The following is a 25249-nucleotide window of genomic DNA, read 5'->3' on the forward strand; positions in this document are numbered from 1 at the left end:
GTTATTTGTATTACCATCATTCATAAAAATATTTCTCATTTTCTTTAATTATTACAATTAATATCTCTTATTTGACTATGTCTTATTCTAAAATTATTCTTATGTTATGAAAGTAGTTCATTGATTCAACAATTCGAATATCTTATCTATATTTCTGAGTCATTTCCAGCGTTGCCTCGGTCCAATTAACTAGCGATTTAGTTAATAATGAATTAAACACAAAGACATGTTCAATTTATTGAAATATCTTAATCTTCAGAAAGGATGTCATTATGAAATAATTTAATTTCCACGCTAATAGGGAGAAATATAATTGCAGGTCGTAATTCTCACATTTATAAGTTTGTTACAAACATTTTTATTACATTCAAATTTTTATTACATTGTTAGAACCAGAACATAAAAAAGAAAATTAAAGGGAAAAACCAGTGTAATTATGATATGAATCATAGAACTACCGAGAACCGTAATTATTGTTGACCTTCTTCATCTCGGAGAATATCTAACTTTGCCTCTTGTTCCACTTTGAACATTTTATTGTAAAAAGTGAGTAACGCTGCGACATTCCATGTCATACGTAAATGAAGGCGTGATTATGATCGGAAGCAATTTACGGCAAATTATTTCGCAATTTACATTTACAAAAGACTATTGCTCCTCTATCTGTGAAAGGTCGCACATTATTTTCGTTCCAAAAGAATGTACGAGTTAATGTGCTTTTGTGAAACGCGTTGCAAGGCATCCTCGTTGTATATAAATCAAGGAGGCTTGTCGGCTCAAAATCTTAGTCTTCTTCAACTTCGCGCATTTTCATTAAATACCACAGAGGATATTTCTGATATTCAATTATGTCACGTATACTATTTGCAGTCTTCTTCATCGCAAGCACTTTAAAAAACCCCGTACGAAGTGCAATATCTTTTGGCAATAACACGGCTACGTCAAGTATGTAAAAAATTTTTTGAAAAAATTGAGAAATTTAAATCATTTTTTAAATCCTTCCCGCGATAAAAAGAATATTTCAATTACTGATCTCACCGTAAACTCCTTTACTTCCGATTTTATTATTATTCTGTAATTTTCTTTTTAAAGAAAGAATGTATGTATAGTATATTGAAGTATATTTAATATAAAATTTATAGCATAATATATGCCAAATATATGATATTACTTCTAGAAAGAATCTGTTTAAGTTGAGTATTTTATTACAAACTTTTAAAGATTTTATATTTAAGGTCAAAACGGCGCTATGACTAACAGCAATTCGTGTTGTTTTCCAAAGGGCAATTGTCCATCCGGGAATACGGGGCTCGATATTCGAATTGTTAATAATGTATGTATAAATAATTTACTTAACACTTTAGTAATTTTTTCAAAAAAATACATTGTTTTATTTCTAATTATTTGAGGTTTCGAATTGTTCCGCTGGACAAGTAGACTGCTGTAAAGAAGATCAGATCGACTATAGTTGCGGTATCAGAAAAATTCCAGAATCTGCACATCCTCAAGGTCAAGCCAGTTACGGTGCATACCCCTGGCAAGCTTTACTTTTAACACCCAACGACGTTTATGCTGGTTCAGGCGTACTTATTACTCCTAATCATGTGTTAACGGTCGCTCACAAAGTAGCATCTTACACGTAAATAATTTAAATTTATATTTTACTTTAATTCTCAAAATATGGATATTATTTATCTCTCTTTATTTCTTTTATATTTTACTTTTTAATAAGATCAATTAAATGAAAACAAATGTCTTTTGTAGAAATGGCGGGCTTAAAGTGAGACTGGGGGAATGGGATGTGCAATCCACTACTGAGACTTATGCAGTGCAAGACTATTCAATTAAAAAAATATCTATACATCCTGGATATAATTCTGCCAATCTTCAAAATGATATAGCAATAATAGTTTTGAGCGGTACTGTTCCAGTTGCAAACAGTCTCAATATAAACACTGCGTGTTTTCCAACAGGATTACCCGCAGCTTCTACAAGGTAGGCAGAAAATTTACACTGAACATTGTGTGAGTTTTATTCAATTGTCATAACTTTATATATTTCTTTATATATTCTTTAAGATGTTGGGTATCAGGTTGGGGAAAAGATGCATTTGGCACAAATGGCAAATATCAAAGTATAATGAAAGAAGTAGATGTACCAATTATTGATCAATCAACCTGTGAAAGTGCTCTCCGAAAAACTAGACTTGGCCAATTCTTTATGCTGAATAAAAGCAGTTTCATATGTGCAGGAGGGGAACAAGGAAAAGATGCATGTACAGTAAGTGTTATAATGTTCAAACTTGATTTTTAGTTATTGTTCATATTATTTAGATAATGATATATGATTTTATAAATTTACTTATATTTTATTAGCACTTATTTTGATTAAAATTCTTTTCTTAGGGTGATGGTGGTTCACCATTGGTATGTCAGTCTGGTAATCAGTGGCAAGTGGTTGGAATGGTTGCATGGGGTATTGGTTGTGCAACTAGCAATGTTCCTGGTGTATATGTCAATGTATATAATTATATTCCATGGATTACACAACAAATAACTCAGAAATGATTATACAAAGTAATATGCGACAATTTAAAATATATTACATACACATAGTATTTATATTGTAATACTAATTACTTGTATGATATTTCTATAACCACACCTAAAATCATATATTAATAATTTAAAGATTTTAATTTACTACATATTTAAAGTTGTAATAAATACGTAAAACATAGAGCTCTTTCTAACATATATGTAATAAAATGATTTCGGTTAGTTACTAACATTTTGGTATTGACAATACTCTAATGGGTTTCAAAAATCATATTCCTGGCGCATTCACAACTTGACCAACCTCGATCGTTTCATTTGATGTAATTCCCCAATTCACCGTTGTTTAAACGTAGAGTGCACTATAAAACCAGTGATTTTTTTTTACTATGTCGGTACTTCAGATCCTCGTAAAGTGCACTAAAAAACCAGTGATTTTTTTTTACTATGTCGGTACTTCAGATCCTCGTAAAGTGCACTAAAAAACCAGTGATTTTTTTTTTACTATGTCGGTACTTCAGATCCTCGGCCACGAAAACCCGTAAGATGCTTGGTCTATTCATATATCTCGTCTGTGGCGTACAGTGTCCTAAAAAACCAGTGATGTTTAGTCGGTATTTCAGGTCACGGGCCACGGAAGTCCGTAAGATGCAATGTCTATTCATATATTTCATCTGTGCTCGGAGACACAAAGCCTCATTTTATGTACGGTCTATCCTATTCTTAGTCAATGATTGTATGTGAGGTCTATTCATATACCTCATCTATGGTATACTTTTAGACTTATTTTTTCAATGTAATGACACTTTACAATGTATAAGTATATTTATTTAAATATATTTATATGTAAATTACTAATTGTAGATATGTTACTAAAATATATGATAATTTTATCATCATGTATCCAGTACTCTAAATTTTATGCGTAAAATAAGTTTGACGTATCTTTAACAAAATAAAATGATTTTATTCCTTCGATAAATAATTATTTTGTTGATAAACTAATTAAAAATCGAAATGTATTTGATGATGATTAAAGAGACAAGAAAATAACATGTAGATATACGTTCTAAATGAAGCTTGATTCATGAAAACTGTAAAGTACATTTTACGTTTACGTAAATATGTAAATTGTAGATAGGGAGCTTATCGTATTTGACGTTTGTGAAAGAAGAACTGGTTGTTTACAATTTGCCGAGATCTCAAAAGTTCGTACGAATAGGTAGATGTGACAATGGACGCCAACATAGACGATGACGGAACATACAACGAATTAGGTATATTTCTTGATATAGTGTGTATTTAAATATATTGAATTGGAATCTTTAAAAAATTACAGGTTATGTATCGAGTTTTCCACATATTGTTTTTCCAAATGTAGAGTGGCTTAGATATTTTTATACATCTGATATGTGTAATATTATTATTACGTGAAATCATTGTATATAAACTCTTTGTATATACGAATGACTTTTTAGTTAAAAAAACGAAAGCAAGGAATAAAATATCTATTTTTCAGAATATCCGGAGAATAGACAAAACAATGCCGAGGAGGATTATTCAGAAGAAAATACAGACGAAACATCTGTCTCTACCGAAAGTACTTTTGACTTGACATTACCAGCGACACATTCTGTAAATTTTTAATACATGTTCATAGATATATTTATAATTATATGATGTTTATGCTTAGTTTTACTTGTAATCCAAAGAGAAAGATGTTATTTTATAATATGAGAGTGTATTTTATTAGTATTTAGGACATAATTTAGAAGAACTCAGAGGAAGGACAATATTAGATGATGGACTTTATGTGAACTTGCCACTGCTAGTGAAACAGTCTGTCATGTTATTTCCTGGACAGACATTGCCAATGACAGTATTTGATGCACAAACTATTGATATGATAAGAACTTGCATTGAAAATGATCGAACATTGGGTGTTGTATGTTTGGGTTACGATAAAATGGTACCAATAGGTACAACTGCAGAAATTTATGAGTGTATGTATGATCCTGATCAAGGTTTTCGCCTGAAAGCTAAGGGCAGACAAAGATTTAAAATTCTCCGAGTTATAATTCAGGTAGGTATTAATACAAATCTTAATATCTATATACAGTATAATAGCTGATGATAACAAGTTAATAAAATTACAAATATAAAAATGAAAAATTTTCTTTTTTACTAAAGCCATATTTTTTTAAAATAAATTTCTTTTTATTTTTATACAGTTGTGATTCTTGTTGCAAGGGCATTTGGTTGTAAAGTCATGTATTTTTGAAGTAAGTAATTAACATATTTATTTCTATATTTAGGGTTATGATAAAATATCAGCTCATGTACAAGTCTTACCAGAAATAACGCTTGGACCACCATTCTTGGATGAACGTTTAGCTTCATTAGATCATATACGAATACATCCAAAAAATGAGGAAGATTTTAAGAAGCAAGAAAAAGTAGAAAATTTAGATGCTGTAGTAACACCTTGGCCAGCCTGGGTGTACCGACAATATGATCCTTTAAGACTTTCATTAAAAATACGACAACGTTTGCAATTTATCGAAAGCAGTATGTATTAGTAGAGAATTCTCATATAAAATTATCGCACATTTTAAATTAATATTGTCTGATTAATTATAGAGGGAAGTAGTATACCGGAAGATCCTGCAGATTTATCATTCTGGGTCGCCCAAAATTTGTTATTAGATGATAATGAACGAATCGTTTTGTTAAATTACGATTGTGCAATTTCAAGGTTACAAAGAGAAATTAGATATCTAGTAGAAGTGTGTAAAATTGACAAATCTTGTTAAAAAATTTTTTTAATTATATTTATTTTAGATCTTTATGGTTAATAGATCGTACTTTTCTTTCATAGGATAAAATATTTGTTTGTTGCAATTGCGACTCTTATATTGGAAGGCAATCACATATGTTTCCAATGAGTAAAGAAGGCCCGCAGGGTACCTATTGCAATCCTTCTGGGATTATACATGAAACCGTAACCTTGTATCATGCACAAGGTCTTGCACTGAGTGATAATCCACCATCAATAAATTATACATGGTTTCCAGGGTAATTTTATATATATATAACAATATATTTTTTATTGTATTTTTCTATTTTTTACATTAAATTACTTTGTATACGGACTTATTTCGTGACAGATACGCCTGGACTGTCGCAATGTGTAAATATTGCGGTGATCATATGGGATGGAAGTTTACAGCAGTTCAAAATAATTTAAAACCTAAGGCATTCTGGGGCTTGATACGTAAGAGTTTGAAAAGTAAAGAAAAATGAGCAAACCAAAAATTTAATGAATATATTAGACCGAAAGATTCGGTGATTAGTTTAAAAAACCCGGCGCATATTTCCAATAGTTTTTTTGGTGTTATATAACTATATACAATTGTTTGTATTGCCCTTGTGTTTAGCATATAACTATGTACAATTGTTTATGCTATTGTAAGCTTTCGATAGTGATAATATTAATTTTTTCAATGAATACGACATATTGAAATAATTATTCACTGTGAACTTTCGATTATCGACTGAAATACGGTATAAAAAAAAACTTCAATATTTATATGTATATAGAATTTAATTTAGCTGTATGAGAAACGAGATCGATAAAGAAAACTATATTTATTTCAAATTTGTATTGTTATATAATTTCAAAATGTAAATTAAATGGATTGAACCATTACAAAAAAAACTTTTATTTTTCAAAAGCAGTTTATTCTGCTTTGTTTGTTTTTTTATGGGTATCTGGGTAAGATTTCCCGATTTAAATTTTTTATGTAACTAGTCATTATGAGACATATACATCCATCTTCAATATTAATATCAATATAATAAGAATTTGTCAACATACCTTGCCTAAGAAATTCGCAAATAGTAACTAGATACAAATTTTTTACGATTTAATGTTCTCACTTAACACGATTAATAGCGATAAACCAGTGGCAGAAGTTGAATAGTATTGATTGTAATATTTACATGTTTTAATATTTACAGTTGTAAAATAAGTTTAACATCATGTCACCTCTCATTATTATACTGAACTTCAACAATTATATACAAGTTATAAACAAAGATATAATACATGTTATTGGGATATGATATTTTGTTATTTGTACATCAGAATTTAATAAATGTGAATTTAACGTGAAACGTAATTATTTACAAACTGTACGTTCTTTTATTATTTAAAAAAATATATTTTGAATATATTTAAAAATACAAAGATGAAATTGAAGGTAAGTATGTAGGAAAGTAGAAAAACTAAGTGATATTTGAAAGGAAAGGTATCATGAATTAAATTGCGTTTGTTCATTAATTTCTTGCGCATGTCGTATATTTCTCGATTATCTTAATTCAATTAAATTTGTTATAATTATATCTTTATCTCAATCATTCTCTTGTATATGTATCGTGTTTTCCTTAATCATGTTGAGTTAGCAGATATGTTTAACAATCTGCCAAAATTTAATCATTCGACGATAACATTTTGTATTATAGTACTATCATTCAGACATATTTCGTTATACGTATATCATAATCATTTTGTTTGTATTCGAGATTCGGATACGCTGACTCGTTTATATTCATTATTTTGACAGTTGCTCGTCGTTTCCTGAATCCTATGTATGCCTGATTATTATAAAATAATTCAATTTGAACATTCTTAATACGTTGTTAGCTGATTATACAAATGCGACGAAATATTTGCTATAAATTATATATTCGTCTGGCATAAACTTTGATATATGTATGTATTTTTAAACACATCAAAGTATTTTCTTACACTTTATTTTTTTGAAGCACAACTATCATAGTTCATCCTCTGTATACTCTTCATAGTCTATTTTGACGTTATATATTGAATAAGTTACATGAAACAAATAGATTTTTGAGTTTTCATATTTCAAAATTAGAGAAAAACAAGAGATTGTACGATATTTAACAGACAAATTGATGTCGACACTATATGATAATGTTAATTCGACGTAAAAAAATTGAAAGAAAAAAAAATGTATATTGAATGTGAATTTCAAGATGATAATCATGATTCAAGTTGCAGGAATTAATGACTTTTGATTACGATTTCAGATTTCAGATTATTCTTGATAAAAAAAAAGAGAAAAAAACAATAATAACAATTAAATTCTTTATGAGTTTTTACATTTTAGTTTTTTTATTAGCATGTATCTATTTGCGTATTTTCACAATAATAATACATATTTATGATACATATATAACAGAAATCCTTTGTCTAAGAGATAAACAGACAATATTCTGTTAAAAAATTTGTTCTAATGTTGCCAGTATATAAGCATTTTATAATATAAATGTAGTATGCATTATATTTTAAATAAAAAGACCCGTTAAGTATCATTAGTTTTTTTTTTTTGTAACATAATACCCTATTTTAAATTTAAACAAAAAATATATTAATACAGAAAAAAATAAGGGTTATGGATTTCCATTATGCGAAATTTCAGCTTAGTGTATGTCCATCTGAAAATGTTATTTACACAAAAAGCATTTCTTATGTTCGCTTAAATATTGTTTACTCGGATCCCAGTGATATATATACACAAAAATTTCAATTTAATATAATTATTATCGTAAGTATTTTATTTAATGTGTTAGTTATTAAATCATGATCATTGCCTTTGATATCTGTATCATCTTGACCTACATGAACTTAACCATCGTAAAATTGCCAGACTTGTAAATAGTTTGAATTTACTATAGATTAAATATGAGAATATTGTTGAAAACGTATAGGAGTATATTCGTCGCATATATTCGAAACTATTCATGAAAATTATATTTTTCAATACTTGTAATGGTAAATATTCGTTTTTATCCAATGAGGATAAAATGTTAAAATAAAATTAATTCAAAGATATAGATACGGGTCAGGAAAACGTACGTAACAGACTGTCGGGTTTTTGTATCATTGCTGACTTTCAACATGGATGTTTTATCACGTCAGTTGTACACTTCGTATATTCGTATTTATTTATAGATCTGTAATATAGACATTTAATGCATTTTATTATTTTATTCAATAAAAAGAATTCACTGGAGAAACTTACTTTCGATTTCCGATCCTGCTGAGATAAGTTTAGTGTGCGGCTGTGCAGTTGTGCTTGGTTGTTGATTACTCAATTGTCCTGTAGTCGCTGGTGCAGCAAAACCTGGAGGTGGTTGCATTGCCCAATGTTGAGTTGGTGCGTTCTGTTGTTCCTTACATAGAAAAGATGCAATATATTTTTTAATTTGTTTTGCATTTTCGAAAATAATGTATAATAAAAGAGATATCAGAGAAGTGTTCAATACCTGTTGCGCATTGTGTGATACAGTGTGTGGAGGATGAACATGTGGAAATTGCCATGTACTAGTAGTTTGGAATGGAAGAGGCCTAGAAGAACTAACAATGGCTGGATCAATCGAAGTCCAGTCTGCAATAGGTCCAAAATTGTTCCATCCGCCTTTTTGATGTAATGCTTGATGATGAAATTGTTGTTGTTGTTGTTGATTATTAATATCACACCAATCTTTAAGCGTATACATTGCATCTCCCGCGCATTTACTAATACCTATTTTAAGTATTAATTAAATTTCACGCATTAGTCATGAAAATGATACAAAATGTTCAAATAATGACTATTATTACAATATACCTTGGGAATTCAAAATTCCATTTGGAAGATAGGTATTTTGTTGTGGTGGTTGTGCTCCTGTAAACAGCACACTAGACGAATGACTCATGTATAATATTATATAGATTTTTTGTAAAGTCACAAGAATTCACTTTTATACTTGGATAACACTATTGCTCGCCACAAGTACATATTTGACATTAATTCATTATTTCCAATTTATATAATAGAAAACATCAGTTTTTTAAAGAGTTACAAAAAGTTTGTTATGTGTATTTTGTATAGATGAACAGAATAAACATAAAATATGTTTACCATCATCATAGATTACTGATGAAATTACGAAAATACTAACCCGAAAGAGCATTGTTCGTGGGAGCTGGTCGCGGTATACCAAGACCAAAAGAATTCATGTGATTTGGTGTAGAACCAGGGAAACCTGGTGGTGGAAGGCGACTACGTTGTCCCAAACTGGCAGTAGCCACAGTACTCTGAGCAGAACTTTGGGTACCACTTTGTAATAAATTTTGTGGAAGACGAGACAGCAAGGAATGAGACTGTTGAATAACTTGTAGATTCTGCAGATGTTGAGCCTGTTGTTGTAAATGTGCTATATGGGCAACCTACATAATAATAAGAAACAAATAATAACGTCTCATGTTTATTTTAAAGAATTAATAGTGTTAATAAGTTATTATTAAATTTTTCAAAGAAAATAAATAATCTACCTGTGGAAAATGTTGTTGACCAAGATTTGTAATATTTTGTTGATGTTGTACCCTATTTTGCTCTTCTCGTTCTCTTTGTTGCTGTTGTTGCTGCTGAAACCTCTGTTGCTGAATTTGCATTTCATTTTCCATAAGTTCGGCCAAAGCTTTTTGTGTTTCATGAAAGGGATCAAAACCTAAATCATCGTCAGCCTTTAAATCCGAACCAGATTCTTTATGATTTCTAACTTCTTCCAAAGTAGCATGACCATTTTGTTTTATGTATTCACAGTTTTCTTGATTTTGTTGTGCCTGAAAAAATAATAGTTATTTTTGTTATTAATTATATTTAGTAATATGAAGACAATATATATTTGATCAATTCTCTTATTAAATTATTGTGATTGAACATCTAATTTTATATGTAATTTCATATTACATGAATATGTAACATGCAAAAAATTATAACAAGTTAATACTTCAATAATATTTGAAATATTTTAATATTTCAAATAATTTACAAAATTATATTTATAATTTCATAAATTATTTACCTGCAGAGCAAGCCTTTGTTGCAATGAGTTTTGTTGAAAATCTGCCATGAATTTAGATGCAGGAGAATTAACAAGCAAACTTGATGTAAAAGTACTAGATGGTTCTGATAAAGTAGTATATTGTAGATTAGTGTAAACTTCTTCATCTACAAAACCCTCAGAATTGAATGTCACTCCTGGTGAACTAGAAGGGCTGGATTTTTGTACAACATGATTCGTTTGTGAAGTTTCAGGTTGAAAACCAAAAGCTGCTTGCCAATCTTCACTGGATTGAACCATTGGTAATGAGTCGGGAATAGAAGCTAAGCCTGTAGTTGTCCAATTTAGGTTTGCTACATGTCCAAAAAAATTAATTTTAACATTTTTTCATATTTGATTTCATATAAAATATAAAAGAACATAAAAGGAAAACAATTATAAAAACTTAATCAGTTTTTTTAATAACTCAAGTTTGATTATTAAAGTAAAAATTAATTTGCAAAAACTGCAACAGTAAAAAAAAAGATACTGTGTACATGCCTGTCAAAGAAGTAGGTGGCACTGAAGTGGTGGTAGAGATTTTCTGGAAAGTGTTTGAACTGAAGAAACTATTATTGTCTGTCTGAAAGATTGACCGATGATTGAATTGTATTTGGGACCCATTATGTAGTCCTGGTGGTGGCTGTTGATTGGCACCTTGTGATGAATTTGTGCTAGCTGGGGAGGAACCTAAAGATGATATGTACAAATCTCTACACTGTGTGATGCAATTAAATTATTTTAATAGTGTAAAATGCCAGAATAAACAGCTTCAAATACTATTCTTCTCTACCACCATTAATAAATCTCAAAAATGTAAAAATATGTGTTCAGAAAATTTCATCATATTTAAATAAAAGATTACAAAGAAAGAAAAAAAGTTGAATTTAGTTCTATACATATATAAAATATCCATTGTATATAAAAGTAAAAACAATAAGTAATTTTCCAGACATTTTATAGTCATTAAATATATTATACATATATATTTATATATACATTAAATTTAATATTTATAAAAATTATAATATTATAAATATATTATAAAATTATAATTTATAAAAATTTATTATATTATATTATATTATATATATGTATATATAATAAATGCCTAAATGATGCAATTTGCAAGAAGGATAAAGTCAAGTGTGTACAAAAACACAAAAAACAATTACTATTTTTTTTTTCAAAGAATTCTCTTTATTTTGGCATATATCTATAACTATTTAAATTCTATTCTACAGTTATAAGACAGCCATAAGATTTGCATGTCAATATACTATACATTGCTCAAAAATTATTGTTTCATATGTTTACAACGTACAGTGTTATAAGAAATAGGCACACATTCAGAATGTTGTAATTTTTTTACAAATATTTTACATATCATACTTTAATATTCAAGAGTATAAACTTTCCTCCATTTTTTTTTTTTTTTGCAAATGTATATTTATAGTATTTGGAAACATTTTCAAAAAATAATACAAAAAATTTATACAGTTTAATACGTTACAAATTTGTATGTGCAAATTATTAGAAAACAAATAAAGTCAATTTAGTCTTAGAAGATTCTGAGCTTAAACAATAAATGAGATTTGCAAATATCATTTTGTAAATATTTCATAAATTTCATTATAAACTCTTAATATATATTTTTACTAATAATTATAACAAAAACTTGTATCATTGTTTCATTTTATTCATATACTGAATGCATTTATACATTCGTCAATATTCATATATTTATATATTGAATTTGTCTATTTTTTTATATTTATTTTAGAAGTAAAAAATCAATACATATAGAAATGATCACGAATATAAGGAACTCACCCAAAATAGCAGCACCATTGTTCTCCTCACTTGATTCTACTAAATGTTCCACTTGATGATTCACATTTGAATCTTCCGTACTTGAAATTGTACTAGCTGGTGTACTACCTTCACGTTGTTGATCCGTTTCACTATCCGAATGCCGGCGATCTCCATTCTGTACTATTCCGTTTACTTTAAGTTCTTGAGATTGTTGGTATTGTTGTTGTTGTTGAACTAATTTAGATCTTTTGTTACTTTGTTGCTGCGATTGTTGTTGAGATGGTGGTTGCTGTGGCTGTTGCTGCTGTTGCTGTGGTTGCGACTGTTGTTCCGATTTACACTTATTACCCAATTTTTGTAATACATCACTATTCGATTCGGATGAAAAATTTCTAATATCCTTTTGTCCATTAATTTGTGATTGTACATTATTTTGTGTACCAATAGAGCTAGATTCCGATCGGGAAGTTGGCCGTGTACTGTGTTTTTCTTTATTTTGACAATTTTTGTGTTTATTCCGTGCTGCTTGAGCTTTACTTTCACTATTACTTTTTCCTCTCCGTATATTCATATTTTCGCCTTTATTATTATTGTTCTGCTGTTGCGTAGAACCACCAGACAATACATGACTCTGCTGATTTATTGTACTACTTCCGTTTGTCATGTTGTTTTGCTGTGATGTTGTTTGTGATGGCGGAGATAATTCTTTACAATTTGTTTGTGAACCTATAAATATAAAATTACAATAATTGATATAACTGCGTTGCTTCTAAATATACTTATTTGCATGAAAGAAAAACTTACTATTTGTCTGTCCGGTTTGTAACGATGGCCAAGCTTCTTTAGCTTGAGAATTTGAAGTTCCATTTTCTCTAACAATACTGCCTGTCACTGACGGTGATGGTGTTGGTTTCCTGAACAAAATAATTATTGTTTGAGCTACGCTATCTTTTCTTCCAAATATAATTTAATAATTTCTAGTCTAAAGTAAATTACCGTTGTGCAGATGCATGTGACGCATGTAACGATTGCACAAGTTTACGCTCATATTCTTGATGTTTGCCTTGATGCATCTCTTCCTTTGTAAACGATGCTTCCTGGTCCCCAAGATCGTGTAAATACATACAATCCGGTTTGGGACAAGGCTGATTGCGCATAAAATGTGAACAATACTTTGTTGTTCCTAGTGACGTTTTAATAGTCCTTCCATCCATAACAACATTATTCACAGCCTCTATAGCACGTAGTGCATCTTCTTGACGCTAATAATTTTAAAATATACAGTTTAAAATGTACAGTAAATATGTTTAAGTAAAAGTAGAGCTTTCAATATAAAAATATATAGAACTTACTTGATAAGTAACGTAAGCTGAAGCACTAGGACCTTGAGACCCTGCATAGGAAGTGCTTTGATTTATTACAACTTTGTGAATTTTGCCAAATTTTCCAAAATATTCGTGCCGCTTTAATATCTAAAAATTAATTATTATAAAGATAGTAAAAATTTTTGTCAAAATCAATTTACTTAATTTAACCACCTACATCAGCATCCGCAAGTCTCAATGGTAATCCTACTACAAATACTAGATTTTTTTGTACTACTCTCACATTTGCTAGATGTTTACGGTTTTCTGTAACCCTTTGCTTACGTTGCTGATCTTTTAATCTCTTTTCGGCTTTTAATCTAATAATAAAAATGAATAAGTATCAATTTATTTATGATTCATACAGATACTGGAAATATTATAGGACAAGCATTACATACCTTGCAATTTCTTCCATACTAAGAGGTTTAAAATCGGCAGGATTTTCAGAATAGGCCTTCCGACAGGCAGGACATAAACCATTTTCATCTGTACGAATTCTGTGCCAACAAAATCGACATATTTGATATCCACAAGTGCATGGAAAGAAATTTAAATCATCCACTTCCAATGGCTCCATACACAAAGGACATTCCACCGCATCTTCTCCACTTTGATTCAATACTGACATTTTTCTTTCTAATTTTTATATCACACAATACAGTATGTTTAAGATTTCCTTTATCCGTAAATCCTGCATACAAGTAGAACGTACTTCACACAAAATACTCAACATAAAAAAGTGCATAACTATAATTGTTCAGATATTTCGACTATGGTGATGATATTACAAACAAAATATATATTGTAACACTGGAAATGCACGGAACGTGCATTTGAATTCAGAAGTAACATTATTATCAATGTAAATTTAGTGTACATACGTGCGAATTCTCCACAATGTTCTGACACTATATAATTGACCAGCAACTTCTTATACACTAATATCCTTGCACAATCTGAAACAAGTAATAGGATATTAAAACGTACAGCGAGAATGTTATGACTCAAATGTGTCATAAGTATTAGTAGCCGTTTTCGTATAATTCCACGTCAATTCACAAGAAATGGATTCGCAACGTACATCGTAACGAAATCTCTTTCTTTCTCTCTCTCTTTTTTTCGAGAAGTATTTCACCGAGTAGGCGTTAAAACAGACCAAAATATTATAACCGAATATTTCTATCTTGTGCAAAATAAGATAGGAACAGCGAGTCTGTTTGGCTGACAGATTTAACGAACAGTTGGAAAGAAAGGACCCATTTGACAGGAGCTGTCAGACGAATGTTGAACGAACAAACAACGCTTTGGATTTTAGGGAGTCAGAATTAATCTGGTGTGCCCTACGGTGGACATAAAAGTGACAAGCTTGCACGTAAGGTTGAGAGAACGACGACGACGACGACGAAAAACTTGCGGTAGGGCCCACCGTCTATACTCTCCCACTCACTTTCTCTCTCCTTCTCCGTCGCTCTTACGACGAGACACGAACTATACGAGAGGGCGACGATCGGACGAAACAGCTGTTGGTGGCGTCGAGAGAAGTGAAGAAACGTCAGAGAGTGAGTGAGAGGGTACTACGCCATAGCAGAAACCTACGTGAAAATCCGTAGAAAAGTCGGCGTGGTGGGGCATGACACGTAAATCCCCCAGAGCTTTGAATACAACTATCCTCATACGCAAGGACGATGGCTCTATGTTTCGCGATATGATTTTTAAGAGGGGAAAAAGGCGAGCGAGAGAATGAGAAATGGAAGTAACGAAAAGGAGTGGCGGAGAGAAAGAGGAAAAAGGAAAGAGAGGAGGGAAGAGGGGATGGATGGATGGGGGAGGGAGGGAGAAAGAAAGAGGAGAGGGAGGAGAAAGAATGACAGAGAGGAGGCTAGAGACAGAATGGGAAAGAAAGAGACGGACGTGCAAGAAAAAAAAAAGACAGAACAACGATGCCATCATTCGTTTTGTCCTTTTTTAGCTAATAGTCGTTGTCTTGATCTTGCGCGTGAAAGGAAAAGACTCTCACTGATCTCTCATATCTGTTGTACCTACTCTTAAAAAAAAAAATAAAAAAATAAAAAAATAAAATAAAAAGAATTAATAAGGAAAAGACCCGTGATCTTAATTTGAATGCAACCAAAGTAAAAGCCCCAACTCGAATATTTCAGTTTACGGAAGACAAAACTGCGACACAGCGCGATTGTATGGCTCGCAGTGAACTTCACAAAGGATTGAATGATTTGTCGTCAGAGGGGTTGCTAAATACCCTGGGGACTGGTTACAGGGTATACCTGACTCGTTTAACCTTAACTTCGTTACAACAGGGAAACTTTTCAACAATTTTCGATAGTAGGTGAACCGCGTGCCACTGTTCTCGTCGTCGATTCTAGAGTTATCCTCACGCATTCGTCAGTCCAAATTTTTTGGCTCTTGTTTACTTACGTTACAACTTTTCCACTAACAAATCTCTTTTCTGTACTGGGAAATTTTTGTACAGTCTTCTAGATCTGGTCGCATGCGCACTGCGACTGCGCAGAAACGGACATTACATACACTGGTACATATTTAAAGAAAGGCTCATAGGTAAAGAATTCTGAAAGCGCATGTCAGATCCACATTTCGATTGTACTGTTATGCTCTTCCAAATATTTCTTTTTTTTTCATTCAGTTGATATTTCTTACTCATATTGATATAAGATAGATAGTTAACAAATATTTCTTATCCTACTACTTTCGATGTTCACAATTTCTTCCATTTCATATTTACCGCGCATTTGAAAATAATCAGTAAGTGATAATAACGCCAATGAATAAAAGTAAATGACCCTAGCATTGGATAAAATAGGGAATTCTCATTGGATGAATTCTATATATTTAAAGTTATTTAAATTAATTAAATGTGAAATTCATGTTATATTTATCATTGATATAGGACATAATAATATTTCAATATGATAATCAAGTGTTACGTTTTATTATAAAATACAAAAACCTAATTTTACAGTTTATCTTGTCAGGCTAAAATTATTTCTATTTATTTTTGTCTATTAATTTAACTTTTTATAAATAAAGATGCAAAAATTTTTTATAGTTGCAATTCATCAATAATATACAGTGCTTAAACAAAGTATGATATATAATATTGTATTTTTCCATTACCATTTTTTACCTCTAGAATAATTACTTTATTGAACGATACCAATATTACCTTTATACTGTACACCAAATAATGGATGTCGTGTTCTCAAATTTTTTGGGAACGGTACACTACAGTTTTTTATCTGCATTGGTTCAATTTTTGAAACGTTTGAAAGTTTTCGTCTGACAGTAATTGTACCCGCTGGTTTCATATTAACTACATTAAAAAATATATATAAAATGTTTAAAACTTTACACAAAACAGCCACTGATCATATTTTCATATAAATATATTACCAGTTTTATATTGTGATTTCATTTTGCCAGCATGGAAAACACATGTGACATTACATTTAACTTCATGATTCACTGCATAGTATTTCTCCTCGTTAATTTTAAATTTAGATTTTTCTCCAAATACTAAAGTTTGACCTTTAAGTTCTTGTGGATTTACCTGCAAATTGTACAATATTTATAATATTAATGTAATATTTTCTTATTCGAATATTCTTGACTTACTGTTCCAGGAATATCCATAATCCATATATCTTCACTATCAGATAAATCATCCAAGTCAAATGTTGTATCTGTAGTTTCTGCAATTAAATCTTCTTGTTGTACTAAATCATTGATCTAAAATAAAATTTACAAAATAATTCCATGCAGAAATTTATGGTAAAGAAATATAAAGCTTTATCGTTGCCTCTCCAAATTTGTAGCACATGTTATACATTATTCTATTTGTTTTAACGTACATTTTAATACAAATATTACTTTTTTTTTTGCTGAGATAATAAATGATCAAAAATCAAAATTATTAACAAATAATCTGAGGCTAAGCTCTTTTATATATCTTCCTTTCTATGATGCTGTCTTTAGTAGATCAATACCAGCAGAATAATATATATGTACTAAAAATTTGGGAGACAACAGTGCAGATCAACCAAAATATATACGTTTCTAATTGCAAAAGGGTATAAGTCAAAAAATTGTTACTTCTGCAGAACATTAGAAACATTAAAAACATTTAAATTTTAAATACAATATAAGGTCAGATATTGAATTTTAGACATGAAAGTTAATATATATCTCATTGTACTTCAAAATATACATCATTTTGTTGAAAATAATGATTTGTATACATCATTTTGTTGAAAATAATGACTTGTATTAATTTGATTAAAGTTTGACTTGTACTCTTTTGCTCATCCTCCAAAAATACATAGTATAAGTATAGATCAAATTTTATTCACATTGTGTGGTCTTACAGTAGACACATTCAATGATAGTCTACTGTCATTTGTTTCACTTAAAGTTTCTTCATTATTTTCTGCTTCTACTACATTTCTTTTCTCAGGTCTTTTTAAAATGCTTTTCCTAGATATAGGTAAATTAGGAAGACTGGAACGTTGAATTTTTGTATTGATCTTTATAGATTTATTACTTCTTCGTTGAGATGTTCCAGTTTCTGTGTTGTCCATCAGGACCATGCTTTTATTCAACTGAGTATTTAACTTAGTTAAGGAATCTTCCATATCAAAATCAGTCATATTTAATAAAACAAATTATCTTTCAATAAAAGTAATATAGCGTTTAGTTACATATATTGTAAAATTTCTTGTAATTTATAAATCTTCCATATGAAATTTGTACTATACATGTACATACGAAATATAATTCTTTATTATATTTCCAAGAACTATTATCCAACACACTATTTACATAAACCCGGGAGAAAATTAGACTGTCATATAAATATACGATACTCAATATAATTAATATAAACATGTATAAACACACACGTATATACGTTTTCTCAATAGCAAGTTCAATGAACAATAGTATCGTCACAATAAACGTAAAAACGAAACAATTAATTCATAGGTTGGAATTTATTATATCATGTGCTCATGTGCTCTATCACTTCAACTTTTGCAATAATTTAATGCTTTAACTGTTAATTTAATGCTTTAAGGATATTTTTCAATGCAAATAACTATAGAAGATTAGGGCACAGTTTACAATGATTGTATTTCACGCATATTTTTATTCATTATTTATTCATTTAAAATTATACAACAGATTGTATAATAAATATTTCAATGTATAAATTAATTTATCACAATAATAACAAAATTGTTACTAATATTATTTGTTCAATTAAAATACAATTTTCCGTATGATGGCGTAGCAGATGTATTATTTTGGTATAGTTAAAATAGCGGTTATTTTGGGTTTGTTAATACCATTGATCAATTTTGATTGAAAACGCCTATTTTACGGATGTTGAAATATTTTTTAAGCATTGTTATAACTTTCTCGTGCATTTATTTCTTGAAATAATTATAATAGGCGCAAAATGTTTACAGTAGGAAATTTACGACGCTCTTCTCGATTAAAAGGTAGCATATACATGCAAAAATGGATAACATTACTCTTCGAAGATATATTTATTTACGATTTTTTGTTAAATAACTTATCTTTATTTCAGTAAGAAAACCTAAAAGATATATATCGTCTAGTTCGGATGAAAATTTAGATGATACAATAGAAATAAATACAACAGACAATGAACTTAAAGACGTAGAGGAAAATGTACAAAAGCCAATTGGTAATTTTTCAGTAACATGTTTAGCATTGGTTTTTTTCTTTTTTTTTTCAAAAATTAAGATATATTATTTGATTAGAATTATTTTCAAACGATGATGTAAGTGGAGAAGCATTATACAAATTACAGACACCTGGAAAAAAAGATGCCATGACAAAGAAGGCATATTTGTGTCGTACACCCATTAATGCTCATAAATTACCTGTAGCTAAAGTTGTTATTGAAAAGATAAATATAAATAACAAAGAATTATCAAAAACACTAAAAAAAAACCAAAAGATTTCAAAAGGTACAAAAAAAAAAACTTTCAAAATATAATGTTCTTTCAATAGTCAATCTAACAATAATATAATACTGCAATAATAGTTTTTATTTTCAAATATCCAGTTCCTATTGTTTCAAGAAAATATGAATCTGGATTAACTTCAAGCGAAAGTGAAAGTATATCTGAACCCAGTGATTATCACCCGAGTGAAGATACTGAAGATGAAACAACTGATAATGAGGATGTAGAGTCTAGTTACGATGAAAAAGATGAAATAAAAACAAAAAACCAAAGACAAAAATTTATATCACAATCAAACTTATTGTGTACACCAAAAAAAATAAATAAAAAAAATAAACCTTCAATTATTCATAAGGATTTTGTAAGTATAATATAATGAATTTCAATAGAATGTTGGTAAACAAATTATATAATAGATTACTATTGTTGTATATTTTATACTTTTAAAGCATATGGAAACTGATGAATACTTTGTGACACAATCAGAAAAGGTAATTACATCTGATCGGACGTTAGAACATCTACGTAATTCTCGTTTAACTAAGGAAAAATTGGAAACATTGTTAGCAAATCAAAATCATGTGTCATCACAACATAAAAAGAATATTTATTCATTAACTAGGAACTATTCTATGCTATTTCCGATGTGGTACTTTATTATGGAGTAAGTACTAAAAAGATGTTGAAATCTACATAGCTTTTAAGAAATACTAAAAACAAGATATTGAAATCTATATAGCTTTTAAAAAATTTTGGTAATACGTATTGCTTTGTTGTATTTTAGACAAGGTTATACTGTATTGCTTTATGGTTTGGGTTCAAAAAGATGTTTGATCAATAATTTTCATAAAAGTATATCTTATCATCCATCACTAGTAATAAATGGATTTTTCCCTAGTTTAACTACAAAAGATGTAAGTCATATGAATGAAATTAAGATATAAATATTCAAATAATATAATAAAAATAGTATAACATTTTTTAGATATTGGATGGTATAATTATTGATTTATTGGAGTTGAATTGTTCTAGCAATACAACTGAATGTATAGATCTTATTGAAAAGACTTTAAAGAAAAACCCAAAAGACAGATTATATTTGTTAATACATAATATAGATGGCATAATGCTACGTTCAAGTAAAGCTCAAGATTTATTATCTTGTCTTGCAAATATACCGAATGTTTGTGTTTTAGCATCAATTGATCATATCAATGCCCCGCTATGTATGATCAATTTTATATTATATTTTTATGATATTACTTTATTATATTTTTAATAACTTTTATATGATTTCACATTTATAGTGTGGGATCACACAAAACATTCTAAATTCAATTTTTTTTGGTGGGATACAACAACATTTTTATCTTACCAGGAAGAAACATCTTATGAAAGCTCACTCTTGGTTCAACAAAGTGGTGCTCTTGCTTTATCATCTCTTCATAATGTTTTTCTTTCTCTAACTTCAAATGCTAAATCAATCTACATATTGCTTGCAAAGAATCAGTTGAATAATTGTAATAATGCTAATTTCACTGGTAATTTCAAATTTATTAAAACAATCATATATATAGAATTACATAGTTTTAACTTAAATTATATAAAAATTTTTATTAATAGGAATGGCATTTAAAGATCTGTATCGAGCTGCCCGTGAAGGATTTCTTGTAAGTTCAGATTTAGCATTAAGAGCACAACTGACTGAATTTATAGATCATAAATTAGTTAAAATAAAGCGCAATATTGATAGCGTTGAACATCTTATTATTCCATTAAATAATGGATTTTTAAAACAGTTTCTAGAAGAACACGATATGTGATATTTTTAACTATAACATATGAGATATAAATATTTATACATTTTGTATTCATTTTATACACTAAATTATAGTAAGATATAAATATTTATACATTTTGTATTCATTTTATACACTAAATTTATTAAAAAATTTATATTTTCTTAAAAAATAAAAAACAATAAAACATATTATTAAAAAGTTAATAATGTAGCATATAATTATGGCAATGTTATGTCCTTCAAAAAAAGTTCTATAAACAAAATCTATCATATTTTATATATAATATAATATTGTTTTAGTTTCTTTTAAATATTTAAGTTGAATAAAATTCTATATTAAATTTTAATATAAACACATTTTTACATGTGTATTACTATTGCACATATATACCTATGTGTCAAATATATTTATATATGAATATACAAGCCAATAATTAGCATGTAGGATTATGCGTATGATTATTATATATTATCGAAATGTGTATCTAAGGAATGTAAATTATTAGTGTAAAACCTTAAAATTAATTATTCTTTTTAATATGCATATAAAGCGTTCATTTGATGTTTTTATCATTTTATATATATATATAATATATATATATGTATGTATATATAATTTATATTTTATATTGTCTGATCCTGGAACTGAGGATGATTTACATTTCTTCAAAGCTGTAAAAAATCCAATATAGTTAAAGAGTTAATCTAGAAATAAATAACCTGTTGAGGAATTTTTCGGTAATGGATCTGTAACCCATGGTAAGCAGATTCTGTTCATTGCTTTCTGCTAGCTTTTCTTTTTAAAAAAAAAGCCATTGCTAAATTCTTTTTTTGCTTTTACCCATTTTGATTTGAAACTTTTTAACGTATTCCAGAAGTGAGCAAAGCCTGTTCTGCTGTTTAGATTGCTTGTTAGCTCTCTGCTTACTTCTTATTTTTTTAGCAGTTTTCTTTCTGCAATTGTCATCGTTTATGTTGAGCCCAATCTTCCATGTGTAGAGTATGTAGCCATTTTTTGAGAAAAGCCTAATTTTCCTCACAGCCTAATTGCATTTATTATCTCACCATTATACTGGATTATTTTTGTTATAGTTTTTTATTTACTATTATATTTTCTTAGTTACTTTCACGAAATTAATGTATTGCATATAAATTATTGTATTTGCATACTGGTGAGAAAGTACTGAATTCATAGCTGAGGAAATATGTTATAAAGAAAGTCCAATTTCATCTTTGTATCTCTTCCATCTAGTTTTGATAGAAGAGGATTTGTTTGATTTCTTGCGATAAATATATTTGTCTATCTTTATAGCACAGTTTATGTTCTATAAAAATGATCTGTCCATACGTGTCATCTAATTGTTATGTTATAATTCTGAGCAATATCTGTCTTTAAGATTATGTGATCTAGATTTTTTTACCTTCACTTTTTCTATTTCAACAATAGAAGTCAAAATAAAAAACAAACACAAAACGAAAACCAAACGCCGAAATTTAATGTTGATAGCAAAAATGATAAGTTTACTCAAAATTGGAGACATGAAATGCATGTCCTTTAGCTATGCAAAGATCTCATTCTCAAACAAGGACCCTGCAAACGTGTTTGTCAACTTAGAACTAAACAAACGAGATCTGGAAGCCTTCATATCTAGATACAAAGAGAAGACAGAATTGACATAGATGTGATAGAAATTATTAATGAATCTATCTTTTCATGTAAAATTTTAAATGCCAGTGGAATGAATAAAAAGATTCAAATCGCTGAAGGTAATAAATGGGAGTGGGTCTGTAACGAAATTATACTCTTACTTTTGAAGGAAAGACTTTACCAAAATATTTTAAAATCTTCGGTCTTTACAACGTAAAGGTTCATGTTCATATCAGTCTCGTTAAAACATGCAGAACCTGCTATAGATACTGCTATAGAACTGCTGGTTACACAATCAAAAGCAGAAGCACCATACATTGCTGTTACATTGTGTATGATGTTAGATAACTAAAGAATATAAGTGCAAAATACCATCATATACGTTTTCTCAAGAGTATGAGCATTGTCTCTGCAAGAAACAAATCATTGAAATAATGGCCTGTGAAAGTAAATATTTCTGGAAAACCACAAATTACAAATTGATAGGAAAAAACAATCCAGTGAAAGAAAACGAACTCTAAAAAAAAACAATGTTTCTGGAGTTACTCTAAATAAATCTGACTTCCCTTATTTAAAAAAAACCTTCTATAACTGATGAGTTCGAAATAAAATTTTCATAGACTAATCAACAAGTATAATTTGATAATGCATTACATAAAGAATCATTTAAGTTATGATTATCAGAAAACAACCCATCAAAGACAGATATCGCCCACAGAATTTGCAACAATTAGGTAATACACATGGTCGACCAATTTCTAATAGACTATGCTATAAAGATAGATAAATTTAAATATTTTAAACGGGATTAGAAATATCACCATCCCGTTATAGTAAAATAGAGTAACGGAACGCTTTATTTTGATACTAAAAATAATTAATTTTAATGTTTTACACCAATAATTTGCATTTATTAGATATACATTTCGAAGATTATGCTACGAACTATATTCACAAATAACTTTGATTTCAATATTCAATGTTGTTTGCGAAAAATCGAATAAAATTTCAAAAAAGAATTTCGATCTATTAAGCAAAATTTAAAAATCTTCACTAATGCATTTTAAAATTTAAATGAAACATACAAGCTAAGAATTTTAACCCGGGATTACCCACCTGGGGGTCTAGCGCAGGTACATCCCGGCGACTAGACCCTCACGCGAGTAATCCCGGGTTAAAAACCCCAACGCAATTTCAAAAGTTGATAAATTATTCATCTTCATTGATTTTTTTTTTACAAATTAGTGGTATTTCGATTTGTAGTGATTATGATGATAATAATACTACAAATAAATAAGAACTTCGTAATTTTAGTAACTTTTAATAAATTATAATAAATGATATTTAAATAACAATAATATATTAGATAAAGTTTATAGCACAAATAAATAACTGTTTTCTCCGAATGTTAATTAAGGAATAAATAACAAATTATAAAATGGGGTCTATATATACATCTCTATAAATAAGTAAACATGGTAATAACATCTCCATAGTAATAATAAAAATAAAATAACAATTTACAAATATTCTTATGGTAGGAGTTTATATACAGTTGGCGATGTCGGTTTACAGGAAACATACTTTTCGGCGAAACGATTGTGTAGATGGCGTTGATGTTAATTTTGAAGAGGTAATTGTCGCTATAGATTTGTAGTAATTATGATGATAAATAAATTAATATCACAATACTACAAATAAATAATAACTATATAATTACTAATAATAAATATCAAATAATAAAACGAAAGTTAAATAATGAATGAATAATTAACATGATCATTGCAATATATATAAGTTTTTGTAAATATTTCCATGGTGACAATAAAATAACTAACAATTTTTAAATATTCTATTGTTTATTTTAAATACACATCTCGACGGAACAATTTAATGAACATAGATGTCGTTGATCTAAATTCTTCGAAGTAGAGGTCGCTACAGATTTGGACATAATAGCGCCATCTGTCGATAAGCCAGTCGTACTAATTATTTTAAAAAATTTTTATTTTTACACTTTATGCCGCAAATGGGGTCCAAGAAAGAGAGCTGACGATTTAATTAAGAAGACGTAATTACTAAAA

At 29.0% G+C, this 25249-nt stretch overlaps 5 protein-coding genes across 15 annotated transcripts; 3 read left to right on the plus strand and 2 right to left on the minus strand.

Moving 5' to 3' along the window:
• Nucleotides 1-571: 571 nt before the first annotated feature.
• LOC122532771 (phenoloxidase-activating factor 2) lies at nt 572-2709 on the plus strand. Its single transcript, XM_043661832.1, has 6 exons — nt 572-945; nt 1236-1333; nt 1410-1639; nt 1765-1995; nt 2079-2280; nt 2406-2709. The coding sequence occupies exons 1-6, from the start codon at nt 849-851 to the stop codon at nt 2565-2567; spliced, it is 1020 nt and encodes a 339-aa protein (XP_043517767.1). The 5' UTR covers nt 572-848; the 3' UTR covers nt 2568-2709.
• Nucleotides 2710-3634: 925 nt separating this feature from the next.
• LOC122532769 (protein cereblon) lies at nt 3635-6736 on the plus strand. The gene is made up of 7 exons (XM_043661829.1): nt 3635-3832; nt 4075-4190; nt 4309-4638; nt 4871-5123; nt 5196-5341; nt 5434-5630; nt 5723-6736. The coding sequence occupies exons 1-7, from the start codon at nt 3790-3792 to the stop codon at nt 5856-5858; spliced, it is 1221 nt and encodes a 406-aa protein (XP_043517764.1). The 5' UTR covers nt 3635-3789; the 3' UTR covers nt 5859-6736.
• Nucleotides 6737-6893: 157 nt separating this feature from the next.
• On the minus strand, nt 6894-16226 carry LOC122532766 (alpha-protein kinase 1). 10 transcript variants are annotated; one of them, XM_043661823.1, is made up of 16 exons: nt 16127-16226; nt 14575-14649; nt 14092-14384; nt 13869-14010; nt 13679-13798; nt 13323-13588; nt 13131-13240; nt 12345-13052; nt 11013-11189; nt 10494-10825; nt 9961-10251; nt 9588-9855; nt 9254-9310; nt 8910-9169; nt 8666-8816; nt 6894-8597 (listed from the first exon to the last, which is right to left on the minus strand). In XM_043661823.1, exons 3-16 carry the CDS (start codon nt 14319-14321, stop codon nt 8590-8592), a joined length of 3120 nt encoding a protein of 1039 aa, XP_043517758.1. In that variant the 5' UTR covers nt 14322-14384; nt 14575-14649; nt 16127-16226; the 3' UTR covers nt 6894-8589. The 10 variants fall into 10 exon arrangements, with proteins under 10 accessions (XP_043517758.1, XP_043517759.1, XP_043517757.1 ...); XM_043661824.1 differs by having other exon boundaries at nt 9672-9855; nt 11013-11201; XM_043661822.1 differs by having other exon boundaries at nt 8666-8807; nt 11013-11201.
• A 412-nt stretch (nt 16227-16638) lies between these two features.
• LOC122532765 lies at nt 16639-18787 on the minus strand. Its single transcript, XM_043661814.1, has 4 exons — nt 18076-18787; nt 17342-17455; nt 17120-17276; nt 16639-17039 (listed from the first exon to the last, which is right to left on the minus strand). Exons 1-4 carry the CDS (start codon nt 18370-18372, stop codon nt 16870-16872), a joined length of 738 nt encoding a protein of 245 aa, XP_043517749.1. The 5' UTR covers nt 18373-18787; the 3' UTR covers nt 16639-16869.
• Nucleotides 18788-18974: 187 nt separating this feature from the next.
• On the plus strand, nt 18975-21612 carry LOC122532764 (origin recognition complex subunit 2). Of its 2 annotated transcripts, XM_043661812.1 has the most exons (9): nt 18975-19224; nt 19314-19433; nt 19510-19719; nt 19818-20077; nt 20166-20380; nt 20501-20630; nt 20702-20942; nt 21024-21257; nt 21340-21612. In XM_043661812.1, exons 1-9 carry the CDS (start codon nt 19182-19184, stop codon nt 21537-21539), a joined length of 1653 nt encoding a protein of 550 aa, XP_043517747.1. In that variant the 5' UTR covers nt 18975-19181; the 3' UTR covers nt 21540-21612. The 2 variants fall into 2 exon arrangements, with proteins under 2 accessions (XP_043517747.1, XP_043517748.1); XM_043661813.1 differs by lacking the exon at nt 18975-19224 and having other exon boundaries at nt 19316-19429.
• The last annotated feature ends 3637 nt before the right edge of the window (nt 21613-25249 follow it).

The sequence above is a fragment of the Frieseomelitta varia genome, unplaced genomic scaffold (assembly GCF_011392965.1).
Source record: "Frieseomelitta varia isolate USP_RPSP 00005682 unplaced genomic scaffold, Fvar_1.2 scaffold_470, whole genome shotgun sequence".
Taxonomy (NCBI): domain Eukaryota; kingdom Metazoa; phylum Arthropoda; class Insecta; order Hymenoptera; family Apidae; genus Frieseomelitta; species Frieseomelitta varia.

Excerpts from the sequence above, each read along its gene's own strand:
- LOC122532771 (XM_043661832.1), top strand. The coding sequence starts at position 849 with ATGTCACGTATACTATTTGCAGTCTTCTTCATCGCAAGCACTTTAAAA. Across the intron at positions 946-1,235 it reads CAATAACACGGCTACGTCAA|GTCAAAACGGCGCTATGACT; the intron begins GTATGTAAAAAA and ends TTTATATTTAAG. Across the intron at positions 1,996-2,078 it reads TTACCCGCAGCTTCTACAAG|ATGTTGGGTATCAGGTTGGG; the intron begins GTAGGCAGAAAA and ends ATATTCTTTAAG.
- LOC122532766 (XM_043661815.1), bottom strand. The coding sequence starts at position 14,321 with ATGTCAGTATTGAATCAAAGTGGAGAAGATGCGGTGGAATGTCCTTTG. Across the intron at positions 13,799-13,868 it reads TGAGACTTGCGGATGCTGAT|ATATTAAAGCGGCACGAATA; the intron begins GTAGGTGGTTAA and ends ATTAATTTTTAG. Across the intron at positions 9,856-9,960 it reads GTCAACAACATTTTCCACAG|GTTGCCCATATAGCACATTT; the intron begins GTAGATTATTTA and ends ATTATTATGTAG.
- LOC122532769 (XM_043661829.1), top strand. The coding sequence starts at position 3,790 with ATGGACGCCAACATAGACGATGACGGAACATACAACGAATTAG. Across the intron at positions 3,833-4,074 it reads CGGAACATACAACGAATTAG|AATATCCGGAGAATAGACAA; the intron begins GTATATTTCTTG and ends TCTATTTTTCAG. Across the intron at positions 5,124-5,195 it reads TTTGCAATTTATCGAAAGCA|AGGGAAGTAGTATACCGGAA; the intron begins GTATGTATTAGT and ends GATTAATTATAG.
- LOC122532764 (XM_043661812.1), top strand. The coding sequence starts at position 19,182 with ATGTTTACAGTAGGAAATTTACGACGCTCTTCTCGATTAAAAG. Across the intron at positions 20,631-20,701 it reads CTAGTTTAACTACAAAAGAT|ATATTGGATGGTATAATTAT; the intron begins GTAAGTCATATG and ends AACATTTTTTAG. Across the intron at positions 21,258-21,339 it reads TAATAATGCTAATTTCACTG|GAATGGCATTTAAAGATCTG; the intron begins GTAATTTCAAAT and ends TTTTATTAATAG.
- LOC122532765 (XM_043661814.1), bottom strand. The coding sequence starts at position 18,372 with ATGACTGATTTTGATATGGAAGATTCCTTAACTAAGTTAAATACTCAG. Across the intron at positions 17,456-18,075 it reads CTACTGTAAGACCACACAAT|ATCAATGATTTAGTACAACA; the intron begins GTGAATAAAATT and ends ATTTTATTTTAG. Across the intron at positions 17,040-17,119 it reads GAAATCACAATATAAAACTG|TTAATATGAAACCAGCGGGT; the intron begins GTAATATATTTA and ends TTTTTAATGTAG.